This window comes from Anser cygnoides, chromosome 2 (genome assembly GCF_040182565.1).
Source record: "Anser cygnoides isolate HZ-2024a breed goose chromosome 2, Taihu_goose_T2T_genome, whole genome shotgun sequence".
Lineage (NCBI taxonomy): Eukaryota > Metazoa > Chordata > Aves > Anseriformes > Anatidae > Anser > Anser cygnoides.
The window spans coordinates 69,226,369-69,253,025 of NC_089874.1; the positions used below are offsets into that span (position 1 = coordinate 69,226,369).

At 40.5% G+C, this 26,657-nt stretch overlaps 2 protein-coding genes across 7 annotated transcripts in view; one reads left to right on the forward strand and one right to left on the reverse strand.

The window, feature by feature from the left end:
- LOC125180930 (uncharacterized) overlaps positions 1–14,280 on the forward strand; it is a 36,340-nt gene extending 22,060 nt beyond the window's left edge. For both annotated transcript variants that reach the window (XR_010829403.1, XM_066992382.1), the window contains one exon: positions 11,942–14,280. Coding sequence is in view for 1 of the 2 variants with exons in the window: in XM_066992382.1 (XP_066848483.1) it covers positions 11,942–12,087 (146 nt within the window). In the remaining variant the exon portion in view is untranslated. The remainder of the gene's footprint in view (positions 1–11,941) is intronic.
- TPPP (tubulin polymerization promoting protein) overlaps positions 1–26,657 on the reverse strand; it is a 59,286-nt gene that overhangs the window by 11,006 nt on the left and 21,623 nt on the right. For 2 of the 5 annotated variants that reach the window (XM_066992379.1, XM_066992381.1), the window contains exons 3-4: positions 26,301–26,420; positions 4,815–4,968 (exon numbers count right to left, since the gene is read on the reverse strand). In XM_066992379.1, the coding sequence (XP_066848480.1) occupies positions 4,815–4,968; positions 26,301–26,420 (274 nt within the window). Of the gene's footprint in view, positions 1–2; positions 4,969–26,300; positions 26,421–26,657 lie in introns of those variants that run through there. The other 3 variants (XM_048053590.2, XM_048053594.2, XM_066992380.1) reach the window with 3 other exon arrangements.

Below are 26,657 nucleotides of genomic sequence, written 5' to 3' on the forward strand. Positions count from 1 at the left end.
AAATATAGTTAACCAAAAAGTGTGCATATCACAGAAGATGCACATGAACTTGGCTTTTTACCCCTTCTTTTTCAAACCTATCATTATCAGAAAAGTTTTACTTTGCACAAGAGACGTAAATATAATGAATGTATAAACTGGTTGGGAACACCAGATGAACCAGCCAATGGTATTTTCCAAAATACCAAGACTTCTGGCCTCCAAGGCTGGCCATTCTTTCATTTACTCAGTTGTTTTCATTAACACAAGCCAGAAGCATAAAAGGGAAGATTATTGACAAAGGACCTGTTCATTCACCAAACGTGTATTTTTACTGGTATTTTCCTGGAACATTGTTCTGTCCTTAATAAATAAACATATATGTATATATAAAAATAACAGTACATAAGTAATCACATGATATATTGCTCCTTAACTGTGGGCCTCCAACCCAAAGATGTGGTTACCTGACCTCCAAGTTGGTGGAAACTTCTTAGAGGAGTCAGAAAAGATACGCATGCCCTGCCCTGCCCTGCCCCGCCCCTTCAACTGAATCTCCGCTCACACTAAAACCTCACTGAGAAGATCAGAACAGGTCACGGTCTCAGAAAAAGCTACACAAAGTAAAAAGGAATTGTTTTTATACCAGTAGATTTACTGATTTAAAACGATCATGTACAAATTCGCTACTTTTTACCCCTTTGTGTCAGTGTCTATAGAGAAGAACTGCTAAGATAGTAAGGAGCTTGGAGCATGTGGCATACACAGTGAGAAGCTGAGAGAAGAGGGTTTGTTGAGCCCCAAAGTGTGCATGTGGGGGGGGAGGGGGGGAGGTTCTAGAAAAAAACAGAGCCTGTTTGGCAGTGCATACTGGGGAGAAAAAAATGTTTCTTGATTTGTGTGCGTCTGTGTGCGCTGTTTTGTTTTGATTCATGGGAAAGCACGCACATGCATTAAAAAAAAATGCTGAAAGTCAGGAACACAGATCAAACTTGAACAAAAAATTTGGATTTCATTCGTGCTTCTTCTGCTTAGCACACAAAAAGAGAAAAAAATGGTAACTAACTCCAATAAAGCCAGACAGTAGTAACACCATTTTGATGAAGTCAGGGTGAAGACTTTTGAAGGAATAATCCCCAGTTAACACCAGTTGGGTGTTCTAACACCACAAGTCCTAACTCTATATAGATCACCCCAAACTTCCCACTGATTAGTATTCCCACTAGAACTGCACCAAAATTCATTAAGGAAGGTACCTTGTTTGTGACATCACCTCCAGGAACAATTTCAAATTAGTAAGTTAAACAGTACCTGCTTGGCCCAGATCTAGCACCCTCAATGTAAGATCGTGTAGTGCCCAGCTTTAAGGAGCGGATCATATGTTGCATACTCAGGATTTACAAATGACCCTTTTTCCTCCCCTGTAATATTAGCTATTTTCTACAATATTAGCTATTAGCTATTTTTCCACAATATTTTCACCAAGCCAGTTTCAATAATTTACCAGCAGTCCTGGCTAACCGGGAAGGTCCCAGTTGACTGGAGGTTAGCGAATGTGACACCACTCTACAAGAAGAGCAGAAAGGAGGATTTAGGGAGCCATGGGCTTGTCAGTCTGACCTCGGTACCAGGGAAGCTTATGGATCAGCTTGAATGTCATCCCACAAAACATACAGGAAAATCGATTGATCAGATGCAGCCAGCACGGATTTATGGTGGGTTAGTTCTGCCTGACTAACTTCACCTCCTTCTGTGACAAGATGACTCAGTTAGTAGATGAGGGGAAGACTGTAGATGTTGTCTACCTGGATTGCAGTAAAACATTTGACACTGTTTCCCACGGTATTCTACTGGAGAAAATGGCTGCTCATGGCTTGAACAGGTGCACAGATCACTTACTGAAGAACTGGCGGGATGACTGGGCTCGAAGAATCATAGTGGATGGAGTTGCTTATTGAGAATAAAGGTATGTCCACATCTTAAGAGAAGGTTCAGCACTGAAGAAACTTCCAGGGTGAGATGTGGAATATATGCAAGGAATCTGCTCCATGTTAGTCCTCTTGGCAACATAGCCTGCAACCTTAGAAAACACTGGGGGAGCTTGGTGTGCTGACTCTTGGAGAAATAGCATGGAGGGTTGGGGTGGAGTGAAGACACCATGGCCAGACTCTGTGATATCACTGCAGGGAGGGGGAACTAGATACTACAGAACTGATAGACTTCACAGCCAGCCCTGGGTCAAACTGATAACAAAATTATGTCCTCTGAGTGAACTTTGCTCATTATAATCTCATTATAATGCCAAAACACACTTCCATCCTGAGGGCTACCCATCTCCAAGGTGCAACCACCCCTCACTCAGTATGCACTCTGAATTTCTCTGCACCTTTAAAGCATTAAAGCAAGAAAATTTTATACCAATTATAACAATGATATGTATGACTAGTCACTCAATCTCCACCTTAAAGTAAGAAAATAGTATAAAAATGGCTCAGGAGACGAAAAATGTTAGGAAAAAATGAAATGACAAGTGAAATGAAATGACAAAATGTTAGGAAAAAATGCTGACAAGTCAGGAGGACATCGCTGACTTCTGGGATCAGCTGACAGGCTGAACCTCTCTTCCCCCCCATAGGGACACCAATTGGGTGAGATTTGAACTCTTGGTTATACTGAGTGCTTCCCCGGAAAACCTAACATTCTCTATAGAGTTGTTTCATAAGTTAACTTATATGTAGTTAGTTGTGTTAGTCATATTCTTGGTATTTGCACATGCTTTGCAGACAGTGTATTTATCACCAGCAGTCTAAAAGAACCTGTACTGCTGTTGCTTCAAAACACTACACCAGTCATTAATCTACTAGAGACTGAAGGTGTATTGCACTATTTGTGCATTTGTGATTTTGGTAATTCAATATATTGAATGCTACTGGACTCTAGTGCTGAACTGGGCATCACTCAGAATCTAAGTCCAGCTGCCCTCAGCCCCTTTGGTATCTGAGGAGAAGCTGGCACGCAAGGGGTTTAGGTGCTGCCAAACCTCTTTAGCCTTTAATGCAACAGTGTCCAAGAAGGTCAATGGCATCCTGGCCTCCATCAGAAATAGTGTGGCCAATTAGACTAGGGAAGCAATTGTTCCTTTCTATGTGGCACTGGTGTGACCACACCTAGAGTACTGTGTTCAGTTTTGGGCCCCTCCCTACAAGAAGGTTACTAAGTTGCTCAAGAGTGTGCAGAGAAGAGCAAGGAAGTTGGTGAAGGGACTGGAAAACATGATGTCATTGCTGTCTACTACTACTTAAAAGGAGGTTGCAGTAAGGATGGTTTTGGTCCCTTCTCTCAAGTGACAGGTGATAGGACATGAGCAAATGGTCTCAAGTTGTGCCATGGGAGGTTTAAATAAATAGGGAGTATTTCTTCATGGAGAGGGTGGTCAAGCATTGGAATGGGTTGCTCAGGTAAGTGTTGGAATCCCCAAGCCTGGAGGTATTTGTGGACATGGACACACCTGGACATGTGGACATGGCACTAAGGGACATGGTTTAGTTATGGGATTCACTAGATCAACTTGACAGCTGGACTTGATCTTGAAGGTCTTTTCCAACCTAAAAGATTCCATGAGTCTATATTCCCCCTCTATTACTCTCCCTGTGCTGCTGTCACATTCATACACATTTGCAGCACCTACATAATACTTCCGTGCAGCTGCAAAGCTCTCTCAACACCCAGCCATTCACACATAAGGAGACTGTTTCCCTGTTAGCAGCCATTGATCAATTCAGTACCTGAGTGCTGAAACACAAAAATGTAAAGGAATCAGAGTGAGGCCTAAAAGAATATGCATAATTCAAAGGGAGAAACCCTGGACAGATCAAAAAGAAAGGCTCATCATTTTAAGTCTCTAATAAAACTACCACTTGTTTCAAATGAAAGCACAGGAGTCAATAGAATGAAATCTTGTACAAGTCTATCAAACTATACAACTCAGAAGAGATTTCTCCACTTTTCCACTGTTCATTTGTGCAGGACCAATTTATGGAAATATTAGCTTTTCTGGAAATTAGATTTTCATTCACAGCTCTACAGACTAAACTTAGGGAGACTTTAAGCAGAGGAACTAAATTGACAAGAGTATTTAAGTTCATGGTGAATGCTCCAGTAACTACTGAACTACATAGTAAAAACTTGTCCAACCTGCCCATTTGAAAAGGACGACCAAACCTATATACACCAGGCTTTATAACTTCTTTTTCATATATAAACTTTAATTACACTCTGAAACATTAAAAAACAAACAAACAAAACAACACAAAATCAATAACCAAACCAAGAACAACAAAACAAACATTATAGTTCTGACAGACTTGGAAAAAACAGAAATCAAAGATCAGACTACGTGACAATTATTTCCAGATTTCTTGTATTCACATAGTAGATTTTAAGACTTCTTTACTTCAGTCTTTCTGGTATTTCACACATCAACTTAGAACTGTTTGATTAAGTTCTAAATTTACTATTTTTTATTTGGGTATACCACTCTTAATAAACATTTCTGTATTTCAATCACACACTATCTTGTTCATTTTTTCTGACCGCCCTGCTAGGTGGTACTACGATTCCCAAGAGAAGCAATGACACTGCCACAGTAGTACAGTAGTGCAATATTCAGGTGTTGCATAATCTTTCCTTTCATTCAGCACAGTTGTTGCCTCCAGCCCCGGAAGCATACTGCTCGGATTTGTGGATTGTAGAGGGAAGCAGATGAATATAACAACACTGGAGTAGAACAAAAGACAGCTAGAACAATCCATCCTTTCAATCAACCAGTAACATACCGTTACTCCAGATATAACTGGGGCTTTTCCTTCAATTAGTTTATATATTTCTTGAACTGCTTCTTCATCACTCTTGTCTTTAAATCGTTTCTTGGAGAGTTCCTGAAGAGCTTCTTTAAACTGCTCAAAAGTGATAGTTCTAGAAGACTTTCCCCTGTCAAAACACACAGAAATTGAAAGAAATTACAAGAGAGCACAACAAGCATTCCAAGAATAGCAGAAAGTTTTTAGTTTGCCACAGTGAACAACAGAAAACCGTAACAGGAAAGAAAGAGCCATTCACCCGATGAAAACATTTCCCAGCCCATTAAAACATCAATTTTTTAAGAAACTTTCCTGGATTAAGGTTAAGAAATAAAGAGGAACTAGTGAAAACTGTCCTGCTTTCAAAACATCTTCAGGTCTGTGCAAAATATAGTCTCACCTGGTTGATCACCCATAAAGCCTGCATCCATAAAACACAAGAGTAGAAGAACCTTGGTCATGTTTTGTTATTTTTTATTCCTCTTTGGATAACTGGTTATGACATGCTATTCATAGGTCACTATTCATGTATTCACAAGTAAATTAAGAATAATGCTGTTATATAAAGCAAGCTATTAAAGCATTAAAAAAAACTTGAAAAAAAAAATGAAAATCCTCCTCTATCAGACTGACAATTCAGAAATTCAGAGCTGAAGACTTCTTGTTGTCATTAATGGGAAGCCTATGTTCCCACACACAGGGGGAACAAGTGGGAATATAAAGTATATACTTATGTTTACTTCTAGTGGTAAAGATTTGCTAACACACTTTTTCCTGTATATTAAATTACAGATTTGCTGATCTTTAGAACAGGAATTTACACACTAAAATGTGGGCATAAGTTTAAAACTAAAATTCAATAGAAAACTTTCCAAAAAGATGCTCTGACATTAAACATGGTACTAAGTAGGGTTACATCAGAGTAATAGAAGATGGTTTTGATCGTTTCCATCAGGAAAACCTCAAAGTAAAAAAAAAAATCAAACAAAACATTTGACCCCTTTTGTTTGCTGGGAAGCATGCTACTACATTAGTTCTGTTTGCAGCCTAAGCATTTCTTCTTATTTAGAGAGTGTCTCTAGCAAATCAGAAAAAAAAAGACCAGTCCTTTAGACAGTGACAGTTGTTTACAGAGGAAAAAAATTATAGATCCAAGCATAGAGACGTTAAGACAACAGAGACTTCAGACTAGAAAAAAACCAAAACACTACACATAGAAATTGAATTTGACTTCAAGTACCTCAAAAAGCCACTGCTAAGAGTAAGTTATCTGTCTTTGATCTCATCTCAGACATGTTCAGAAGTCAAATCACACTCAAATCTGAAAGTGCATCCACTAACAGAAGGATGAAGCAAGATTTCTCAGTTTTAGACACCAACAGTTAGGAAGTGAATCCTATGTCAATTGACTAAATGTGAAATGAAGCTGCATCTCAATGTTTTAAAACAAGGAGAAATTGGTTATTCACAACAAAATGTCAGCACTAACACAACCCTCTACAGACCAGTTCATTACTAGCATACTCTGTCTCCACCACGGTCCAACATGTAGGAAATCCCTACATCCATCGCTCTCCCAGTTTTAACCAAAAATAAACTTTTTATTTTGACCAAATTTTGCTGTGACTACTTGTCTGTTTTAGGTGAAGCATATGTGGTAGTATCTTACGGAATTAGCTAGTAGAAAAACACAGTGACAGTGGAAGTGAAGAATGTAATCCAACTTTTCATTAATCAGAAAAACACATTACACGTACTGCAATTAACTACTTGGAATTTGTCCAGGACTCTCATTAGCAGGATTAACATCCCTCTTCTGATAAAACATGTCCAAGGATTTTTAACTAGCTCAAGAGGTCAAGACTGCATTTTGATTTGCCTCTCATTTAGAAAAACATTGCACTGACAATCACTGTAAAGATTCAGCCTAAGACCACACTAAGGCCCTTGTTCAGTATAGACTCAAAGCCAAATCTAACATACAGACCTTTCAAATGAATTTTTCTGTAGCATAGTGGTTACCTGGTAGTCTCCAATCAGGACTGCTACAGTTTAGCTTGGATCGTCATTCAGGACCACAATGGGAAAGGCCTTACCAATCCCAGCAGAAACTTTTGAAGTTAACAATGACTCCTTACCAAAAGCATTCTATTCAAGCATACTGTTTTTATTGTTGTCACTGTTGTCATGTTTGTTTTTCTGTCCCTCCCTTGCACCACCAGTTCTTTATTAACCCATTTAAAATGTTTGGGTTTGCACTTAGAAGAGTAAGACATATTTATTTTTAATTTTTTTTCCCCGTGAGACATGGCTATTCCTGCCTCTCACATTTGGTCTTTTCCTTGTCACAACAATGTGGGGAAAGGGGATGAGTTTTTCTCCCTCCAATTTAAGGTATAAACACAAAATTGATACATATGTGAGCAATGCTGTATTGCTAGTAGACACAAGAGAAAAAGAAATGTGCACCATGGCAGCTATTCTTCACCAGCAAAAAACAGTAATTAGAGTAAAACTAAAAATAGGATTGCCATTAAATGATTTTTGAGCTATATCCCGCATAAAAGTACCTGAAATAAAACAGGAATGGGGGTGGGAGGAATGGAAAACAGTAACTATAGAGGGAATGCGGAAAAAGAAGGCTTTTATGAAGACACATGTCATAAGGGTGGCCACCTCAATGAAAAGAGAAAAATATGTATGAGGAGCATTAATAATATATTTTAAAGCCCTGTGCTTTATTATAACATTTACGGTTAAGAAACCTTTAGGAAGGATATGTCCTTATATTTGTTTTAAGCCATGTTTATCACAACAAACCTATTTACTCAAATGCATCATCCTCAGTGGAAGAAACTGAAGTAGTACACATGAAATTTTGCTTCTATCTCTACCTTTGGGAACAGATTGATGATACTCAGAAAAATATTAGGAAGCTTCCCATCACTTCCCCTTTCTTGATGGGTCACTTCTTATGTGACCACTACAAAGGGGGAAGATTCTGAACTAAAACTTTAATTCCTCAGTTTGCTCTTTGGAACCCAGGTTCACATATGTAAAAGCATCATCAGTTCTGAACCTGAACATCAGCATAATGAATATAAAAAGTATAAAAGAACAAGTGCTAGCCTAGAGCAAATTGTAACAGCAAGTAATAAAGTATTCATTTCCAAATAGTACCACTAACATTGTCCTGTGATCACAAGATTAGAACAGTGCAATGTGAAAACTTAATGTTGCAAATGAGTACTTCTATATTATTTGGACTTGTATACTATTTGGACTAACAATTTTCTATAATTTTCTATAATTTTAGGTGAAAAACTAGACAAATAGACTCCACATAATGCATACACAAAATTCTTGAACAATATTAGAAATCTTTTTCTACATAGCACTGTTAACACAGTTGTGTTAACACAGCACAGCCTCCAATGTAATAGTTTTCTTTCTTAATCTCTGAGCTACCCAAAATCATCCTGTGCCAATGGTCACATTTCCTTTCAATTTTTTTAGATTGAAGAGGGGAAAGGTAATGTAAAAACAGTCAGAGAAGCTTCTATTCTTGCTAGCATGCCAGGAGGGATTACAGCAGTATAAACTAACCAAGACTGTTTTGCAGTGGAAGTTGTCATCTTCCCAAAAGTTTGGATCTGGCAACATCACTAGAGGTCGGAGCCCAACAAACAGTTTTGCTTAAACTCTTGTCTGATAAATTTTGTTTGTAAGATTTATTTGCTCTAAATTCACCATGGACTTGGGTGTCTCAGTCAACCTAGATGTCACTTAAAACTTGACCACATTCTCTTTTGTACATCAGAACAATCTCGATTTTGAATACTCCCTATATTTACTCTATTCCAAAAAAATTTCACACATTCAGAAGACAAAAATGAAGGATTGCTCTGGCAACAGAATGCCTGAGTGGCTTATCTGCCATGGTTTCTGACTTACTGGCACAGTACATTTACTCAGGCAACTTCTGGTTTGCCACTCCTGCTCTCACACCCATGTAAGAGTCAAGTAAAGTTCAGACTTCAAACTTTGGCTGTTTCTGCTCTAACTTTACCTTAAACACAAAAAATAAAATAAATTTTGAAGTGAGAAACGTGTGTGGCTGTTTAACAAACAACACCATTATGAGAGTGAGAGATGTTTCTTCTAAAACATTTCTTTTAACATTAAAAATACATACACACAGATGGATTTTTTTTTTAAAGTAGCAATCTGCTACACTGTAAATCCACTACAGCTAAAGCTCCTTAATTTTCATTTATCAATAGAATTTTCAATTTGCAAATACAGCTTCAATAACACCAGCAGCTTTATCATCATTACTGTAGTATTTCCCAAATCACTAACTCCTCCTGTTCATTTAGTAGAACTGACATTTCTTTTCTTGCCTCTTGTGATAATACACAAAGTCTTCTTGATGTAGTCTGTGAACATAATGTACATTAGTAGCAATGGTTAGAGATATTTGTGTGGTATAGGTTGACAGAAAAAAGAATCACAGAATCGTCTAGGTTGGAAGAGACCTCCAAGATCACCTAGTCCAACCTCTGACCTAACACTAACAAGTCCTCCACTAAACCATATCACTAAGCTCTACATCTAAACGTCTTTTAAAGACCTCCAGGGATGGTGACTCAACCACTTCCCTGGGCAGCCCATTCCAATGCCTAACAACCCTTTCGGTAAAGAAGTTCTTCCTAATATCCAACCTAAACCTCCCCTGGCGCAATTTTAGCCCATTCCCCCTCGTCCTGTCACCAGGCACGTGGGAGAATAGATCAACCCCCCACCTCACTACAGCCTCCTTTAAGGTACCTATAGAGAGCGACAAGGTCGCCCCTGAGCCTCCTCTTCTCCAGGCTGAACAATTCCAGCTCCCTCAGCCGCTCCTCGTAAGACTTGTTCTCCAGACCCCTCACCAGCTTCATTGCCCTTCTCTGGACTCTCTCGAGCACCTCCATGTCCTTCTTGTAGCAAGGGGCCCAAAACTGAACACAGTACTCGAGGTGCAGCCTCACCAGAGCCGAGTACAGGGGGACAATCACTTCCCTAGTCCTGCTGGCCACACTGCTTCTTATACAGGCCAGGATACTGTTGGCCTTCTTGGCCACCTGAGCACACTGCTGGATCATATTTATGTGACTATCAACCAATACTCCCAGGTCCTTCTCTGCCAGGCAGCTTTCCAGCCACTCATCTCCCAGCCTGTAGTGCTGCTTGGGGTTGTTGTGCCCCAGGTGCAGGACCCGGCACTTGGCCTTGTTGAACTTCATACAGTTGGCCTCAGCCCATCGAAAGCCTTACTGAAATCAAGCTAGACCACATCCACAGCCTTTCCCTCGTCCACTAAGCACATCACTTTGTCATAGAAGGAGATCAGGTTCGTCAAGCAGGACCTGCCTTTCATAAACCCATGCTGACTGGGCCTGATCACCTGGTTGCCGTGCAAGTGCCGCGTGATGACACTCAAGATAATCTGCTCCATGAGCTTCCCTGGCACTGAGGTCAAACTAACAGGCCTATAGTTCCCCAGGTCTACCCTCCGGCCCTTTTTGTAGATGGGCGTCACGTTTACTAGCTGCCAGTCAACTGGGACCTCCCCTGATAGCCAGGACTGCTGATAAATGATGGAAAGTGGCTTGGCCAGCTCCTCCGCCAGTTCGCTCAGTACCCTCGGGTGGATCCCAACCGGCCCCATCGACCTGAGTACATCCAAGTGCTGTAGCAGGTCGCCAACCATTTCCTCGTGGACAGTGAGGGCCACTTTCTGCTCCCCATCCCCTTCCACCAGCTCAGGGTACTGGGTATCCAGAGAACAACTGGTTTTACTGCTAAAGACTGAGGCAAAGGCGGCATTAAGCACCTCAGCCTTTTCTTCATCTCTTGTAACTAAGTTTCCCCCCGCATCCAGTTCCAGTAAAGGATGGAGATTCTCCTTAGTCCTCCTTTTTGTGTTGTATTTATAAAAACATTTTTTGTTATCTTTAATGGCAGGTTAAAGGTACCACACAAAACTTCCTTGAAGTAACGAAGGTTTGTACTAGCCTCTGCTAAAGGGAAACATTCATATTTCCAAGATGGTTTACGATGGCTTACAGTTTTCACTTTCAGCTCTCTTTGGGCTAAACGGTTCAGTATTTAGACCCCCAAGTCACAGCCAAAAAAAATCCCAAACTAAAGTGAGGTCCTTAGATAGGTTAACCAGGCTGCTGGAATCCTGCAATCTAATGGGAGTAGTTACATATCCTGTGAAGATTTTTTTTTTTTTTGCCAAGTTTCATTCAAGAATGAAATTACGAAATTCAGACATAGAATGCAGAAAACTTCCAAATTAAGAAGAGAAGACAGTTTCCTGAGAAAATATGAATACTGCATGACTAACCCCAAGCAGGGACTTTGTAAAAATTTGACGAAAATATAGCTGAAGGGATAAGGGGGTGAGGGGAGAAGGAAAGATACTGCAATACAATTCTATTAGGTTCTTTGAACAGTGCTATCTAATACCTCCAAAGAAAGGTGGTAGTAAAAGAAACAACAGGGAACACAAAACTTGAGGTATCACCCTGCATCAGAGACTCCTACCCAATTAAGGGGCAGAACTTCCTCATGAGGTGGAGCACAGAGGTGTAGGCACTGATCTCTTCTCTCTGGTGACCAGCAATAGGACCGGAGGAAACAAACTGAAGTTGCGACAGGGGAGGTTCGGGCTGGCTATCAGGAAAAGGCTCTTCACTGAGAAGGTGGTCAGGCACTGGAACCAGGCTCCCCTGGGAAGTGGTCAGGGCACTGAGCCTGCTAGAGTCCAAGAAGCACTTGGACAATGCTCTCAGACACGATTTGATTTTTTTTTGGGGGCGGGGGGGGGGGGGGGGGGGGGGGGGGGGGGAGAAGGGGGACGGGACACCCAGGAGTTAAGACTCGATGATCCTTGTGGGTCCCTTCCAACTCAGATATTCTATAATTCTATGGTATATACTGTACAGCACATAGAGCTTTACATTGTTACATATACGTGGCATGGTATTAATTTATTGTTTTTATGTTGTACTGTTTTCCTGCAAGAGTCAATTTGCAGTTTTGTTTTACAGGTTGTGAGGATATACTCGACTTGCTTCTAAAACAGCAATCTACCCTACAGCTGGTGCTAGCAGAGTGTGAGAGACTAGATGTTGAATTGGCTTTCATGGAAAGTTATCAGCGGTCCTCACTGAGAAGATTTTTATGTCCTAAATAAATATGTATGTAAAAATTATATAAGTAAGATTCTATTCATCTTACCCTGGAATAAGAGCAAACAATTCCAATATTAAATACACAATTAACTTGCCACAATTTAGAAAATTTAACCTCATCCCAAACGCTGCAGTTATGGATATTAGTATACTGAACATCATTCTTGCCCTGAGATACCACATTGTCAGCAAGTAACAGTTTGGAGAAGTACTTACTTTTTGCTTCAACTGGTAAAATCAGTGGCTTCAAGCAAAATGTCAGCATCATAACTGTGATAGTAATTCAGGAAAAAAATGTGTAAAGACTAATTTTCTGAGTATAAAAAAACAAGAGTTGCTAGATATTGCTAACGTAAAGATGTAATGATTTGTATTTGGAAATCAAACAGAAAGGGCCTTTTTGTATAAAGCAGAAATCAAGAGGGCAGTACATATTTAGCAGTTTTCCTTGAAAACTCCATTCATTCAAAATGGCCAGTGTTGATTCAAGTTGGATTTGCAAGTCAAACTGAAAACCAGACTATTAAATCAGCAAGAAGAATTCATATCACAGCAGGATGAAAACCGAACAACTTCTGTAACTGACTGCTCGGTATCCTTTCTATAAGCTTTCTTCATTTGGCTAGTAGAGAACTAATAGGCCACAGTCTGTTGTCAGAAAATATGATCAAGCTAAGTCTGCACATTTTGATTCAGCAGATTTGCCAGCTACACCATCCAACTTCAGCATCATGTGAAGCTTTCCCATTCCTCTGATCTGAGGTGAAGTGATGAAAGAAAAAACTACCTGTTTGGAAGAGAAAACCACAGTTCCAGCTCTCCTGGAAAATTAATGAAATAATTTCTATTTATTTTTACTATGAAAGCTGAGAAAACCAATCATGCTATTTGTGGCTATGTAAACAAATGATGGCCTGCTAGAACACATGGCAAATGCATTAGTACTTTCAAGGAAATACTAAACTGAGTATGTTTCACTGTTCAGTTTAAAATGGTACCAGCTTACTGGGAGCAAAAAATTTTTAATTAGATTATAGTCATTATTCTCAGATTTGCATGCACACCACTCATTTTGTTTGTTACACTAAAAATGACCTAAACTCAAAACACAAACAGTCCACCACCATTTTCGTCAAACACCTATTTTTAATACAATGCTTGAAAAGTACCAGAACTCTTTACTTTTGGATATGCATAAGTATAATAACAGAGTGGACATCAGCTATCACAGGGTATATGTTTTCTTTCATCATAGCAGCTTTTCCTACATTCTCCGTCCTGTCCAACTATCATTGTTTTCTTAGACTTGAAACTCTTATCTATTAATTTACAAAACACTTGAGATAAAAACAAAAACAGCAACAAAGAAAACATAAGACCCATGATATGCCAAATTACTCCCTTTTTTCTTCCTTCGTCTATAATCTCTTTCAAGAATACCACATCACCTAATTCCCAGGAGTACACAGACCAGAAATAGAGGTATGCTTCAGATGGCTGTAAACATGTATTTGGAACCACTTACAACCTTCTTCCTAGAGACAAGTGTAGAGCTGTAAATGTTCATCTATGCATACTGCTCACAAACCTGCCAAACTTTCCATTGACACCACACTGAGAATAGTATACTCATTTTACCCACAGCAGCACACTGATCTCCACCTAGCTTACAAGTGCCCCCGACATCTGCTTCCACACAGCATCCATCACAGGAAGAATATGTCAATAGCTTAAATTTGGAAGAAACGTCAAGACTACCAAACAGACACATGGTAGATTGAGCATAAGGAGTATCAAAATAGGGTTCTTTATGTTCTCCTAGTACCACAAATTAGTTTGGCATGCAGCAGTACTAGCAATTACATGAGGGGAAATGATTGGACAGGGCGGTAAACAATGTTGTCACCACTTTTGATCATCTCATACCACAGAGCCTCATTCTTGCAGACTTGAATGTACACTTTTTTGTGAAATACAAATTGCATGTGACAATGAGTACGAAGTGCCTACTGTCTCTTCTATTGATCCTCACTTCAGTAGCTTCTCATATTACTCCCACACTGCTCTGGGTCTCACAGTCAGCTAAATGCTCCATTCTCAGTGCTGCCAGTTCCCTTCAGAAGCTCAACAAACAACACCCCATGCTGAGTAACAAATACCTCAAATATCATGATGCAGATAAATCCAGGGTTAACTGGTACATTGTAATGAGTATATCTGGAGATCTTATATAACTTAGGTCAGTGCTTATTGATTGGAGTCTTGGTCTCTTATACCAATTTCTCAGTTGCAGTGAATGAGCTACTATCATGTTATAGTGTCACTGTATAGATGTTGCTAGCTGATAGAAAAACAAAGTATCATTGTTATGATGATATAAAAGCTATCAGTTGTATCTTTTGCATAGCATTAAAAATACAGCCACTGACAGCACAACTACTCCAGTCATTAGCTTTCTTTTTTTAAACAATATTTGCAGCTCAAGGGCACAGAATAAAGACCCATCTGGGCCACGAAGCAAGTGCTGTCATGTGTCATGAGAGTCACAGCCTGGTGCCAAACATCACCACTGTTCTGCAGCTGCTGGTGCTCATGATCACAAATGGCACAATGCACTGCTATATGAGCAGACACAAAGAGAAGAAACGTCAACCGGATTAACTCTTCTCACCAAGTGATGGTGGCTTACCCATCTCTAGAGTCTTCTACTTTTATATCTGTAGAAGGAACACTCCAGAAGGCTTTTGGAAGTACATACACCTGCAGATAATAAGAAAAAAGTTTCCTCTGGCTTCTTGAGAATACATAACTTTTCTGGGCTTAGGATACTCAAATTAAAGTGCCTGAATCTTCTCCTATAAGGAGACCCAATCAGAGAATCTTACTGACAGTCCTCGGCAGATTTCCATTTCCCTGGAAGAATAACAGCCCTCAGAACAAACACAGGAAGTGAAAACTGTAGTCTTTTAAACCCTGACAGGCTTAACTAGAGAACAAGATTCCTCTTTCTTTCTTATGAAAGTCTGCCACTTCTGGCAATTTTTTTCTTCTAACATCAAGAAAACAGGTAAATCAAAGAACAGTTTATAGAGCAAGGAGAACTTCAAAGGGCTAAACATTTAATTTCTTCTGTTTTGATAATGAGGTGCATAAATACACTCAAGAAATAGAATCCCTGAGACAAAAAAGAACTCTAGTTAAAAGGCAACAAGGACATGCACACACACACACAATCAAAAACATACATTACCTCAATATTTCTGCAGAATATAATATAGCAGTTTGCTGAAGAAAAATGCATACACTGAAAGTCATGCTGCTCCACAGGCTTGGCCTGTTTGTGACAGAAAAACTGCTTCAATGCAGCGAAGGGAGCATGAATTTTCTGAATTCAACAGGACTTCTACCTCAGCTTTGGTATCAAAGGCTTAGAAGCATCCTGAGAAGTTTGTGCCACAAATGTGAAAGGAGGTAAGACTTCAGTGTAAGATTAAAATATCATACCTTTAGGACTACTCCTACCAAAATAAGGTTGAGGCAAAAGGACGGGGAGGAAAACTCAGTGCTACTAATGTAGTGTACTTCATTTTCTATCAACATTTCCCTCTAACGAAGCATGCAATGTAAAACACCCAGCTAATGCACCAAGAAATCTGCAGCATTCACCTGACACAATGTAACAGGCTGGACAAACAGGTCAGTGAAACATCACACAATTATAACTGTATTGCTTCCATTTCTAGAGCCAGCACAGTCTGTGGCAAACTCTCATTAGGTGTGTACCACGAAGCACTGTTCCAAACATGTAATAATTCCCAAAAAGCATGTCCAGAATCAATTACTGGGAAAAGCTACTAGTCTTGTGTAATACCAGACATTCAAAACAAAACAACAAAAAAGAAATGTAATGGTTTTGCAATAAGCTCCTATCACTACTAAAACAACTTACCTGCGAATAGTTTCCACAGCTTGCAATCACTGACAAAGATTCAGATTTGATTTAAAGCTGTTCTATGAATTAAAGAGAAACTTACCAGCTTCGTGCAAAAATTTGCAGTAATTTTTTCACCTGAATTACAAAGGTGAAGTTAGTAACATTCGCTTCCTGCCTCACATATTGCGTCTTTTTAGAAATCAGTAAATCAAATGAAGTACTGGGGGCAAGAATTGCCTAACAAAACGGCACACTGTGAGAAATACTTCCAAAAAATCATTATTTATTTATACAAATTCAAGCATCTTTTCTCGACTAATACAATTTGGGTGTCATTATGCATGCCACCATATGTTAGGGTGTATTTTAGAGACAAAAATTACTTCCTTGTAGTGAAGTAAAAAAGTTTCCCAGAGCATCTTCCATCAAAAACTTCATTCCATCTCTACCCATCTTCGGATTAAACAAGCACTTATTAATGACACCTAACAAACAGGCTTTCAGAGTTACACAAAGCTCTTCCACACAACACCATAGCTTGAATATCTTTTCATGCTATACATTAAAAGATCAGGGACTTGGAAAACATGCTCAAATCTGTACCAAATGTATGTTTGTTTTTAATTATTTGCTAGTAACATCCAGAACATTTGTAACCAGAGACTAAACTGTCAACAGACAAAAGGGCAACGCAATTTAACACAGTAGCTGGGAGCTCCTTCTTCTGTGCCACCCAGCTGTTCATTACCAATTTCACAGGGAAAAGAAAAAAAAAAAGTGGGAGGGGAAAGAGCTGACTATCCCTCATCAGCAGGAAAAATGCAAGAAGAAATATAGTGAACTGCACAAAGAGCTGAATGAGGACAATTCCCATCTAAAAGCAAGTAAGCACTCCGCCTTGTTTTTAACAGTGTACCACAGACAAATTTTCTCTCTTGCCATATAGTAATTCTGCTCCTGATCTCCAAGTGCTTGACCGCTTACTATCTGCAGTAAGTTATACCTACTACTTACCTACCTCCTATAACTTAAGTTATACCTACCTACTTACATTTTTCTAGAGGCAGCAAACCACTTGGAGCAACTTCCTTCTTTCCTTTCTGTGAACTCACAGAAGCCTCCATTTTTCTTCTCTGTCTGGAAATATAGTTAACCAAAAAGTGTGCATATCACAGAAGATGCACATGAACTTGGCTTTTTACCCCTTCTTTTTCAAACCTATCATTATCAGAAAAGTTTTACTTTGCACAAGAGACATAAATATAATGAATGTATAAACTGGTTGGGAACACCAGATGAACCAGCCAATGGTATTTTCCAAAATACCAAGACTTCTGGCCTCCAAGGCTGGCCATTCTTTCATTTACTCAGTTGTTTTCATTAACACAAGCCAGAAGCATAAAAGGGAAGATTATTGACAAAGGACCTGTTCATTCACCAAACGTGTATTTTTACTGGTATTTTCCTGGAACATTGTTCTGTCCTTAATAAATAAACATATATGTATATATAAAAATAACAGTACATAAGTAATCACATGATATATTGCTCCTTAACTGTGGGCCTCCAACCCAAAGATGTGGTTACCTGACCTCCAAGTTGGTGGAAACTTCTTAGAGGAGTCAGAAAAGATACGCATGCCCTGCCCTGCCCTGCCCCGCCCCTTCAACTGAATCTCCGCTCACACTAAAACCTCACTGAGAAGATCAGAACAGGTCACGGTCTCAGAAAAAGCTACACAAAGTAAAAAGGAATTGTTTTTATACCAGTAGATTTACTGATTTAAAACGATCATGTACAAATTCGCTACTTTTTACCCCTTTGTGTCAGTGTCTATAGAGAAGAACTGCTAAGATAGTAAGGAGCTTGGAGCATGTGGCATACACAGTGAGAAGCTGAGAGAAGAGGGTTTGTTGAGCCCCAAAGTGTGCATGTGGGGGGGGAGGGGGGGAGGTTCTAGAAAAAAACAGAGCCTGTTTGGCAGTGCATACTGGGGAGAAAAAAATGTTTCTTGATTTGTGTGCGTCTGTGTGCGCTGTTTTGTTTTGATTCATGGGAAAGCACGCACATGCATTAAAAAAAAATGCTGAAAGTCAGGAACACAGATCAAACTTGAACAAAAAATTTGGATTTCATTCGTGCTTCTTCTGCTTAGCACACAAAAAGAGAAAAAAATGGTAACTAACTCCAATAAAGCCAGACAGTAGTAACACCATTTTGATGAAGTCAGGGTGAAGACTTTTGAAGGAATAATCCCCAGTTAACACCAGTTGGGTGTTCTAACACCACAAGTCCTAACTCTATATAGATCACCCCAAACTTCCCACTGATTAGTATTCCCACTAGAACTGCACCAAAATTCATTAAGGAAGGTACCTTGTTTGTGACATCACCTCCAGGAACAATTTCAAATTAGTAAGTTAAACAGTACCTGCTTGGCCCAGATCTAGCACCCTCAATGTAAGATCGTGTAGTGCCCAGCTTTAAGGAGCGGATCATATGTTGCATACTCAGGATTTACAAATGACCCTTTTTCCTCCCCTGTAATATTAGCTCTAGCTCCAGCTCCCAACCATTTCAAGACTCCAAGCAGCCACAAACTGTGGGATCTAGTAGCCTGATTACCACGACGAAGTCAAAATCTATGTGCCAGCACTTCTCTGAGAAAGAGCTCTACATTCATATTGGTGATGAAGATGAAAGAGCACAGATTCCCATTTTTTTTGTTTGTTTTTGTTCCAAGATGGGCTTTTGGTGAATCCGCCTCCCCAGTCTCTAATGAGACTTGTTCCAATTCAGTTGCAAAATAGTCCTCTTAAAGCTCTAGATAAGCACAAGACTGGGCTCTTCTAAGTCAGCCCACTGGTTAGAAAATAATATTAATTAACCTAAAAAAAAAAAGAGAGAGAGAGAAAAGAAAAAAAAGTTGAAGGACGATGACAAACTACATTGAATTCTGCATGCGTCACAAGCATCACATTCTCCCTAGACCTAAGCAAACAGCATCTTAATTCCTTTAGGAGCTTTAGGCACATAGGCAGATTAAATATGAACTAATTACAACAGTAACAGTATATTCGTCTGCTTTAAGAGATGGATAACTTCTAGCTAATGTCCTTATTTTATGAGTCAAACATGCACACATACCTTGTTTCTATAAAATTTCCCCTCTAACTTCAGAACAGCTGTTAATTTCTATTATCTCTGCAGGAACGCGAAATAATGTACATATTTTCTGCTGCCACAGTCTACATTGTACCATACATTTGTATACATTGTATACATTGTACCATATTGTTACGCACAATTTTCTTTAGCAGCAGTTTTTCAGGGATGTTCAGATTAGATACAAGTGCAATAAATAAAAGTAGTCCATTGATAATAACAATAAATCAATAATCACATGCAGCCTATTGACACTGATGACCACTGCCAGAAATTCTACTGTACAGTTCAGTAGTGACATGAATGCAAAGATTTTCCTTTTTCTAAATAGGAAATGTTTATCTACAGAACAATTAATGCTTTAGACAATAAGTGATCTCACAGAACAGCAACAACAAAATGGAGAGCCAAGATACCTGCTCAGACTCAGGCCTATTCTGTGTCCACAAGGTAATCACTATGAGACTTCTTACTAGCACAGCCCAGTGCCTGATTTATTCATATTAATAAATTCACAGAACAATTCAGTTTGGAAGGAACGTTTGCATATGAGCCTGAATCCAGTACAAACCCTCAGTCACAGCAAAGCTCTAATGATACTGCTCAGATACTTCTCCAGCCAACTCCTGAACACTTCCAAGGATGCAGATTCTACCACCTCTCTGGGCAACTTATTCCAGTATTTCAGTACACACAGTGTAAAAACAACCACCACAAATGTATTGGGTTTACGTGGCAAGGTTTTGGTAGCTCAGGGCTGCAGGGGTGGCCTCTGAGAGAAGAATACAGAAGCTGCCCCGTGTTAGATAAGGCTCTAAAGGGGACCCGCTGCTGCCCAGAACCAAGCCAATAAGCAACATTGTTTGTGCCTCTGTGACAGCATTTTTAAGAAAGGGAAAAAAATGCCGTTCAACAGCAGCTGGGAAAGAGGAGTGAAAAACAGCCTTGCAGATAAGGTCAGTGAGGAAGGAGGAGGAGGAGGAGGAGGTGCTCCAGGCATCAGAGCAGAAGTTCCCCTGCAGCTTGTGAAGAGGACTATGGTGGAGCAGGTTGTCCCCCTGCAGCCCGTGGTGTACCACGGTGGAGCAGATTTTCATGCTGCAGCTCATGGAGGAGCCCACAGTGGAGAAGGTGGATCTGACCTGAAGGAAGCTGTGGCCTGTGGAGAGTCCCCCCTACCAGGGGAACCACGCTGGAGCGGTTTGCTCCTGATGGATGGACCCTGTGGTATGGACCCATATCTGGAGCAGTTCTTGAAAAGCTACTGCCTGTGGGAAGCCTGTGCAGGACCCGTTCAGGAAGGACAGCAGCCCGTGGGAGGGACCCTATGTTGGAGCAGGGGGAGAGTGACCATGAAGAAGCAGCGGGGACAAAGTGTTATGGACTGACTGCAGCCCCCATTCCCTCATTCCCTTGCACCACTCGGGGAAGAGGTGGAAGAGGGGGTAAGATTTTTTTTTTTTCCTTTTGCTTCTCACTGCTCTAGCTTGTTAGTAACAGGTTTTATTAAGCTCTCTATGCTGAGTCTGTTTTGCCCATGACGATAATTGTTGAGTGATTTCCCTGTCCTTATCTCAACCCTTGAGCCCCTTTTCATCATATTTTCTACCCTTTTCCCTTTGAGGAGGGGGAGTAAGAGAGCGGTTGTGGTGGAGCTCAGCTGCCCAGCTGAGTAAAATCACCACAACAACCAACAACTTAAAGATGAAGTCAGACTCTGTACATCCTCCAATCAGGTGGCTATAGAGTGCAATAACATCTCCCCTTAGCTTTCTCCAAGCTGAACAGGCCCATTTCTCTCCACCTCTCCTCATGTGTCATGTGCTCCAGGCCCCTGACCATTGTGGTGGCCCTGCACTGGGCCAGTTCCAGCATATTAATCAATTCCTTGCATCAGGGAGCTCCAGACTGGACACAACACTCCAGATACAGTCTCACAAGTGCCAAATAGAAGAGAAAAATCACTTCCATGGACCAGTTGGCTACACCACTTACTCAGGCAGCCCAAGATGCATCTGTCCCTCCTTGCTGCAAAAGCTCACTCGCTGCAAGGACTGCTGCTGACTCTTGTTCAACTGGCTGTCCATCATAACCTCTAGATCCTTTCCTGCAGAGCTGTTTCAGAGCCTATTAGACCCTGGTCTGTTGTGTTGCATAGGGTTATTCCATCTGAGATCCAGGATTTCGCATTTACTTCTGCTCAACTGCACAAGGCTTGTTTCTTGCCTGTTTCTATAGTCTGACAAGGTCCCTCTGAACAGTACCCCTGTCCTCCAGCATATTGACCACTCCTCCCAGTTTGGCATCCATCAGTCACAAACTTGCTGAGAGAGCACTTTGTCCCACCTTCCTGGGGGGACACCACTAGTTACTGGCTGACAGCTGGACTTTGCACCACTGATCACATCCCTGAGCCCAACCATCCAGCCTATTTCCCACACACCTTAGGGGCCACTTATCTAGCCCATATCTCCCCAGTTTGGTGATAAGGAGACTGGCTTCAAGGCCTTGTGCCTTACCGACGACATCAGGGTATACTACACCTCTTGTCCACAGTGCTAGTCATTGCTTCTTGTGATGAAAGCAACAAGGTCAATCAGCCGTTGATTTGCCCTTAGCAAGTATGGCCTTGCCACACTGGCTGCTCCAAATCACCCTCTTGTCCTTTGTGGGTTTAGAAAGATTTGTTTCACAGCCTCCATAGGGACTGAGGTTATGCTGACTGGCCTATAGTTACCTCGATGCAGTTACCTGCTTGCCCTTCTTGAGGATGTGTGTGACGTTTGTCTTCTTCTAGTCATTGGAGCCTCCCCCAGTCGCCATGGCCTTCTGAAGACAATAGAGAGCAAACTTTGTTTTTCCTCACCACGTTCCTTCATGCGCAGTCTACATTCATTCCACGTAGCCTCTCCCTCCTTCCACCTCCTGTGCACTTCCTTTCTGTGTCTGAGCTCAGTCAGAAGTTCCATATTCATCCATGCTGACCAGTTGCCATGCTTCCTCAGCTGCCTGCACATTGGAATGGACTATTCCTGTGCTCTGAGGAAGCCATCTTGAAGAGCAACCATCTCTCTTGTGCCTCTTTGCCCTCCAGGGCAATTTCCTGTGGGAAACTGAACACGTCAGGAAACCTTTCTGCTGAAGTCCAAGGTTGTAATTTTGCTGTTCATGTTGCCCACTCCTCTCAGGTTATTAAAATTTCTGATTAACTGGTTACTGCAGCAATGGCTGCCTCAGCTCTTACATCTTAAAGTTCTACTTCAATCCATGGAAAACAATGGAACAAGTCCACACTGATGTTTAACAGTCTAGTAAATGTGTGCTTGTTAATGAGTAAAATGGGTTTATTTTGTATCTAACAGATTTCATGTATCTGTTTTTATAAGTGAGTAACAGCTATATTGTACCGTCATTTGTAATTACATATTAAAATATGGCTGACTAGCAAAAACAAGAAGAAAAAAAGAAAAAAAACACAAAATGGGATCTCATCGCATGGACCTACTTCTACACTAAACCAAGAAAAAGTCTTTGCCATTCACAATTAGCAGACGTAATAAATGTAATAAATCTGCTGTACAAGATATGAAGCTATATGGTACTGTGTATTGTATCACACAGTATTCTGTATCAACTGGAAATGAATCACCTCTAGTCATAAAATCATAAAGTTTCGAATAGACCTCCAAAATCATCTGGTCCAACCATCCCCCTACCACTACCATCACCCACTAAACCATATCTCTATGTACTATGTCCAACCTTTCCTTAAACATCCCCAACTTCCAACACCTTCCACCACCTCCCTGGGCAACACATTCCAATGCCTGACTACTCTTTCTGAGAAGAAATGTCTCCTAATTTCCAACCTAAACCTCCCCTGGCGCAACTTGAGGCCATTCCCTTTTGTCCTATTGCTAGTTACCTGGAAGAAGAGGCCAGCCCTGAGCTCCACACAACTTCCTTTCAGGTAGTTGTAGAGAGCACTAAGGTCTCCCCTGAGCCTCCTCTTCTCTAGACTAAACAACCCCAGTTCCCTCAGCTGCTCCTCATAAGACTTGTGTTCCAGACCCTTTACCAGCTTTGCTGTCCTTTTCTGAACAAGCTCTAGGGCCTTGATGTCTTTCTTGTAGTGAGGGGCCCAAAACTGAATACAGTATTTAAGGTGTGGCCTCACCAGAGCAGAGTACAAGGGGACGATCACCTCCCTGATCCTGCTGGTTACGCTATTCCTGATACAACCCAGGATACCGTTGGCCTTCTTGGCCACCTGGGCATACCGCTGGCTCATGCTAAGGTGAGTATCAACCAACATCCCCAGACCCTTTTCCTCTGTACAGTTTTCCAGCCACTCTGCCCCAAGCTGTAGCATTGCATGGGGTTGTTGTGACCAAAGTGCAGGACCCGGCCCTTAGCCATGTTGAACCTCATCCCATTGGCCTCTGCCCATTGATCCAGACTGTTCAGGTCCCTCTGCAGGGCCTTCCTACCCTCGGGTAGATTGACACTTACCCACAACTTGGTGTCATCTGCAAACTTACTGAAGGTGCATTCACTTCCCTCACCCAAACCATCAATAAAGATATTAAAGAGGATGTACCCTAACACTGACAGCTGAGAAACACCACTCATGACCAGTCGTTGGCTGCATTTCACTCCATTCACTGCCACTCTGGACCCATCTGTCCAGCCAGTTTTTAACCCAGCAAAGAGTACACCTGCCCAAACCATGGGCTGCCAGCTTCCCCTGAAGAATAATGTGGGAGACCATGTCAAAGACTTTGCTGAAGTCATAGAAGTCATAGTAGTCATGAAGTCATGATAGTCATAGAAGGAGATGAGGCTGGTCAGGCAGGACTTGCTTTTCATGAAGCCAGGCTGACTAGGCCTGATCCCTGGTTGTCCCGCATATGCTGTGTGATTGCATTCAAGACGACCTGTTCCATCACCTTTCCTGGCACCCAGGTCAGGCTGACAGGCCTGTAGTTCCCCAGGTCCTCCTTACAAACCTTCTTATAGATGGGCATCACATTAGCAAGTCTCCACTCATCCGGGACCTCTCCAGTTGACCACAACTGCTGATAGATGATGGAAAGTGGCTCAGCAATCATGTCCGCCAGCTCCCTCATCACCCTCGGGTGGATCCAATATGACCCCATGGACTTGAGACAGTACAGGTGGAGCAGCAGATCTCTAGTGTATCTGTAGACTTTCTTGTGATATATACTCACACATAAGAGTGTTCTTAAAATCATTATCAGCATACAATAGTATGTCTACAAAACTTACCCATTTTCCATGCACATAGTAAGACTGCATAATGGAAAGTCAACCCAAATCCATCTCTTGATTCTTATAAATGATCACTATTTTCAGAATATATGTCTCTTGGGGTGGGGGGGCAGAACAGCTGTTTTGCTTTTAAATTAAAAGAAGCCTCTCAAGGATAAACTGCAAAAGGCAACATTACTTGTGGCTTCTTGGACAAGAAAGGAAATTGAATGTTAATTACAAACAAAATATAATGATGTGGTTAAGATTGTTTTCTGTTGTAGCATACCTATTTTTCTACTTATAACTGCACTACTTCACAGCTTGGTTGGAAGGGAGAGATTTATTAGCACAGATAATGTTCTGCATACCATTCTGTAGCAACTTAAAAATTATTTCCTGACGCAGGCATTTTACAGTACACAAGTTAACCATTCCGCCTACTTCTGACACAAAGTGGATTCTTCGTCAGTATTAAAATAATCTTTCTAGTATGGCAGTAAAACAGCTTAAAACTATAATGTGCTTCATCTACATATAAAGACGAATTCATATCTATTTACATATAAATTTTTAAATGGGCATCAAAAATCTGTTAAATACAAATTACTTTAGGAGAGACGTTTGTTTTGAGTGAGTGCGTGTGCCAAGTAGTAGTTCTTTTAAATATATGAAGAAAGCAAGAAGTATCAGTACCATTAAATACAGAGACAATTAATTATATTATCTATATAACAATATTATAGTCGACAAACGGTGGAGTACGTACACATTTTCACCAATAGTTATCTTGCCATCTGCTTAGTGCCAACATTATCCGTATTAATTCTTCTATAGTCTTGCGGCAATGGTGAACTACTGCTGAGTAAGACCCAACAGATCTCAGGTTGAAGCACTCCTGTAGAGACCTGACAGATCCAGGCTATGCGAACTAGACTGAACAGCTGACTGTGCAAGATGTACTAAGCATAGAATGTGGATGGGACTGTTCAGAAGTCAGGGCACAATAAAATGTGTTGTGAAGATTCTCCATGGGAACAAACACTTCCTTTCTGAAAAAGATGGAGGAGTGTTTTCTGGACTTTAGAACACATGGCTTCCTCAGCAACAAGAAAACATGTCAAAGCAACCTAAGAAACTATAAATGCAATCTAAGAGGACAATTATGCTTCCACTTAAGATATTTTTAGAGGGTGGGGAGTAAGGTATATTTGTAAAGCTTCTGTAGATTAACCAACCTTCAATAACAATCCAGTACAGAACTGAAAAAAAAATTGTTTAGGATTTAACACATAGTAACATCAAAACAAACAAATGTTGCCATGGAGACATCTACCTAAATAAATGCTCACAAAGGATCCAAGGAATGACGTCACTCAGGCCTGCCTGTGACCATAGTAACGTGCCAGTATAAACAGAAATATTTTGATTTTTCTATCTAATAGTGTCATAGAATTAGTAGTTTTATTGCGATGCTTAAACCATTTTTTGCAGTGCTGAGTGGTAACACTTCTAAAATAAGAGCAGAGGCATTTATATAATAGCTATTACCATATTAACTACATCCAACAAGTGGAATATGTGTATGGCATAGCTAACATACCAAACTCCCCAGAGCAGTTGTTGACACCAACAAACAAAGAAATTTAAGTTCCTAAAGCAATATGCCAGAATGCTTGTCAGAGATCAGTAACATCTATTCTTCTTGGATATTCTGCTTTCCTTAAAATAAATAAAATAAAATAAAAGAAAATAAACCACAATAAAATAAATCCTAGATTGTTGTGTTGTGTCTCACTGTCTTGCTGGATTAACAAGAGTGCAGACACATGTTGTTGTTCATACCAAATGCAGGATTTTTCTGTGTCATCAATGAACTTGTTTTCTCCTAGGTTTTCTCCAAGGTTCACTAAACTCATATTGCAAGCACACCACAAGAAGCATGGACTACAAACTTTTGCAACTCTGGAACAGAAGCATAAAAGAAAAGGTCAATTAATGAAGATTTTTTCCAAGAAAGCAGGATTAGTTTCATCTACTATAAGGATAATTGTGAAATTACCATTCCCATGAAAAACATCCGTTTCTAAATGTTACTGTACATCTGCGATTTGTGTCTCCAAGTTCAGTATACCTAGATCACATTATCACTCCAAATATGCCAAGTACAAAGGACAGATTTCTACGTAAAGTTCAGATAGT